The 5,000-nt window shown below is 36.2% G+C and overlaps 1 protein-coding gene across 1 annotated transcript in view; it reads right to left on the bottom strand.

The window, feature by feature from the left end:
* Positions 1 to 3,249: 3,249 nt before the first annotated feature.
* LOC137626971 (neuroligin-1-like) overlaps positions 3,250 to 5,000 on the bottom strand; it is a 15,441-nt gene continuing 13,690 nt past the window's right edge. The window contains exon 9 of the mRNA XM_068357954.1: positions 3,250 to 3,406. Within this exon, the coding sequence (XP_068214055.1) occupies positions 3,250 to 3,406 (157 nt within the window). The remainder of the gene's footprint in view (positions 3,407 to 5,000) is intronic.

Here is a 5,000-nt window from a genome sequence, read left to right as displayed (position 1 = left end):
GTTATGTTCCTTTGTTAGACGCACGTAGGTTAGAATTTTATTACAGCCTAATTACAGTAAGCGTTGAAAATAACAGGATTATGATTACAATTCCCTTTGATTCTTCTGATGCCTGGCAATCTTACATGATATCACCATTTCCGACTTTCATAACGAATCACTCAAATCCAGTAATATCCAGTTTGACAGGGCATGTATTGATTTCCCAAGACAAGGAAACATATATGGTCATTAAAGACTTGAATCAATGAACTCACTGTTCAGACGCAATGGATAGAAAAATATGTACAGCTGACTCATTTGAATTCCATAAAAACTTAATGGATTCATGCGAGTTAGGTATAGTGCTAGACGGTGCTCTCTCCCATACAAGTAAAAATTGTCTGGATAAGCTTTATCCCTTTGACAATAATTAGTTCAATTGGAGACTGAACAACAGCTCATGGATACGATACGACAAGGACGGCTTCAATGTATCATGCCCGGACGGATCCACGCCCTATTCCCAAATCTTCGCTACAGCAGATGGTTGTATCGGGACATCCCCGAATTCCATGGTGAAGGGTATCAAGACCATTATCAGAGAACGAGCCTACTTCACGAACTTCACGTGGTCAACAACGGTTCCATCTTTACCTCTCCCATACAAAAACAGGTAGCCAAGTGGTTGATGAAATTGACCGAGATGGACCACCCAACACCGACTTATAAAGACGGGGATGATATTTATCACCGTTAACATCTTTGTTTTGCTTAGGTTAAGGAACAATAGTTTGCAGCTCAAACAGAACGTTTTGCCATGTCCAGACAAAACTCCTTATTTAGTTCAATCTAAAGCCATTTGAAAGTGACCCTTCATTCGCTCAAAGGAGTAAAATTGTCTTGGAAAAGTGTTGTGTACGAAAAGCAGTTAGTACGCTAGTAATATGTAATTGAAGAGACTATAGAACATTTGCATTTTTAAGAAACATTTTATCAAAAAAATTTAAAATTAATAATTTTTTTCGGCATCTAATAAAATATATAAGCCGGAATTAAAAAAACAAAAAAAAAAAAAAAAAAAACAGAATCTATGGGCATCTAATAAAATATATAAGCCCTACATATATATATACATATATATATATATATATATATATATATATATATATATATATATATATATATATATATATATATATATATATATATATATATATATATATATATATATATATATATATATATATATATATATATATATGTGTGTGTGTGTGTGTGTGTGTGTGTGTGTGTGTGTGAAACTGTGGTACGTGTACGTACCAGGAATTCGTGTTTGTGCACTAAAATTGTATCTTTACCAAGGTAACAAATATTTTTATTAATTACCGTATTATAATAATCTATATTTCTGACAAAGGTAACAATTATTCTTTAACAAAGTTACCAAATCATATGTATATCAGGATTTTTTTTTGGAACCATATAATCATTTGCTAGCAATATACTATATATGTGATCTGTATTTATCATGCATTTTTTCTTTGCTTTGGTAATATGTTCATATGCATTATTGTTATCATTTTTTTTCAATGTGCCTATTTGAACATTCATCCTCATATGCTTATGGCTAAAGTTAAACAAAGAATAATAATATGTCCAGTCACACTCCTAGTAAACATATTTTGACATGTTGTTAATTTTTTTTTTTTAAATTGAGATAGCTGGTCGAGCTTATGTAATAATCTTATATTAAATGTTTAAAACACATGACGTAATACGTCATTGTGGAAGTAGAAGCTAGTGTGAGAAGTGCTGTTGTCAGATCATAGCCGGATGCGAATAGCATATCTCAGCAATATAACATTTTTATGAAAAATAAACACAAATACGAATCGTGAGAAAGAGTTGTGTCTCCAACGGATGCAGGTGTCTTCCTATACTAATGTTTAGTTTACATTATGTGATTAAATGCTGAGATAACTGACTATAAGATATCTGTGATATCGATATTTTAGCCAGTTCTTATCAATGCATAACTAATATATAGAGAAGAAAGTGATTATTCAGTAATATATAAGTTATTATGAAGAAATAAAATTATTCTAATAATATGAATAAATGTACTTTCCTGAAATAAGGTTATATATCTAGAAAATATTGAAATTCATTGTATCATTACATCTTTGAGGAAATACAGCCCCACAAAAATAGGAACCTCACCTATTTGGAAGTATCTTTGATAGACTGGATCATATTTGGGCCATATCTGCTCTTCGGAAGTTATGTCGTTTGCACTGTCGGACATCTCAGCTGTGGAGACTGTGTCTTTTGGATGTCTGTAATATGAACATAGAGTTTTGAATTAATACCCTAAGTAAAATTGATGAATTTATGGTATCAATGATATAAACTGTAAAGTTATATATATATATATATATATATATATATATATATATATATATATATATATATATATATATATATATATATATATATATATATATATATATATATATATATATATATATATATATACCAAGGCACTTCCCCTAATTTTGCGTGGTAGCCGACATCAAACAAGAAAAAAGGGGACCTTTCCTCTCTACGCTCCTCCCAGCCTGACAAGGGACTCAACCGAGTTTGGCTAATACTGCTAGGGTGTCGCAGCCCACCCTCCCCCATTACACACCATAGAAAACGCTGAATCCCCTACTGCTACTACCTTCGCACTCATCTAAGGCGACCGGAGGAAGCAGCAGGGCTTACCGGAGGTTCGTCACAATCGCTCGCCATCCATTCCTATTTCTAGCACGATCTCTTGCCTCTCTCACATCTATCCTCCTATCACCCAGAGCTTTATTTGCTCCATCCATCCTCTCAAACCTTGGCCTTCCTCTTTTACTTCTCCCCTCAACTCTTGCTTTCATCACCTTCTTTAGCACACAGTCATTTTCCATTCTCTCAACAGGGCCAAACCACCTCAACACATTCATATCCACTCTAACTGCTAATTCATTTCTTACACCCGTTCTCACCTCACTACTTTGTTCCTAACCCTAGCCACTCGAGATACACCAGACATTCTCCTCAGACACTTCATCTCAAACACATTCAATTTCTCTCTCTCTCCATCACTTTCATTCCCCCACAACTTCAATCCATACATCACAGTTGGTACAATCAATATCTCATACAGAACTCTCTTTACATTCATACCCAGCCCTCTATTTTTTACCACTCCCAACCCTCTATTCTTCACCACTCTCTTCACTCCCCCAACACTTTGCATCCTTCATTCACTTTCTGACGTACATCTGCTTCCACTCCACCATTTGCTGCAATAACAGACCCCAAGGACTCAGACTGAACCACGTCCTCCAGTAACTCTCCATTCAACATGACATTCAACCTCACAACACCTTCCCTTCTCGTACATTTCATAGCCATACTCTTACCTACATCAACTCTCAACTTCCTTCTCTCACACACCCTTCCAAATTCTGTCACTAATTGGCCAAGCTTTTCCGCGTCTCCAACCGGTACAGTATCATCCGCAAACAACAAATGATTTACTTCCCATTCATGATTATTCTCGTCTATCACTTTAAATCCTCGTCCAAGCACTCGAGAATTCCCTTCTCTCACCCCTCCATCAACATACAAGTTAAACAACCTTGGCAACATCACACATCTCTGTCTCAGCCCCACTCTCCCTGGAAACCAATCGCTCACTTCATTTCCTATCCTAACACATGCTTTACTACCTTTGTTGAAACTTTTCACTGCTTGCAACAATCTTCCACTAGTTCCATATAACCTCATCACCTTCCACATCGCTTAATTATCAACACTATCATACGCTTTCTCCAGATACATAAATGCAACACACACCTCCTTACCTTTTGCTAAATATTTCTCGCATATCTGGTTAACTGTATAAATCTGATTCATAAATCTCCTACCTCTTCTAAAACCACCCCGAACTTCCAAGATTGCATTTTCTGTTTTATCCTTAATCCTATTAATCAGTACTCTATCATTCACTTTTCCAACCACACTCAACAAACTAATACCCCCTTGAATTACAACACTCATGCACATCTCCCTTACCCTTATATAGTGGTACAATACATGCACAAACCCAATCTACTGGTACCATTGATAACATAAAACACATGTTAAACAATCTCACCAACCATTCAAGTACAGTCAAACCCTCCCATTCAACATCTTAGTTTTCACACGATCCATACCAAGTGCTTTTCCTACTTTCATTTCATCTAGTGCTCTCCTCACTTCCTCTCCTGTAATCTCTCTTATTCTCATCTCCCATCACTAGCACCTCAACGCCTGCAACAGCAATTATATCTGCCTCCCTGTTATTTTCAACATTAAGTAAACTTTCAAAATATTCCGCCCACGTTTTCCTTGCCTCCTCTCCTTTTAACAACCTTCCATTTCCATCTTTCACTACGTCTCCAATTCTCGAAACAGCCTTCCTTACTCTCTTCGCTTCTTTCCAAAACTACTTCTTATTCTCCCCATATGAACTACTCAGTCCCTGACCCTACCTCAGGTCACCCACCCTCTTTGCCTTAGATACCTTGCGCTTTACTTCCACACTTTTCTCTTTATATCTTTCATACTTCTCTTTACTATTACTCTGCAGGCATTCTTCAAATGCCCTCTTCTTCTCTTCCACTTTTATCTTCACTCTTTCATTCCACTATTCACTACCCTTTCTCATGCTGCCTCCAACAAACTTTTTGCCACACACATCACATGTAATCCCAATAAAATTTTCTTTCACTAACTTCCACACCTCCTCCAAGGTACCAGTTTCTCTTACTTTCACTATGTCTTATGTCATTTTCAACCTTTTTTGGTATTCAGTTTTTACCTCCGGTTTTATTAACTCGTCAACCCTCACTAGCTTACTTTTACATCCCCCACTCTATTCCACTACTCTTTTGATACAATTGATTCTCCTTCCACCAAAAAATGATCAGACATACCGT

The sequence above is a fragment of the Palaemon carinicauda genome, chromosome 34 (genome assembly GCF_036898095.1).
Source record: "Palaemon carinicauda isolate YSFRI2023 chromosome 34, ASM3689809v2, whole genome shotgun sequence".
Classification (NCBI taxonomy): domain Eukaryota; kingdom Metazoa; phylum Arthropoda; class Malacostraca; order Decapoda; family Palaemonidae; genus Palaemon; species Palaemon carinicauda.
The sequence above is the reverse complement of the archived record's forward strand: the minus strand, read 5'-3'. Positions and strand labels throughout refer to the sequence as shown.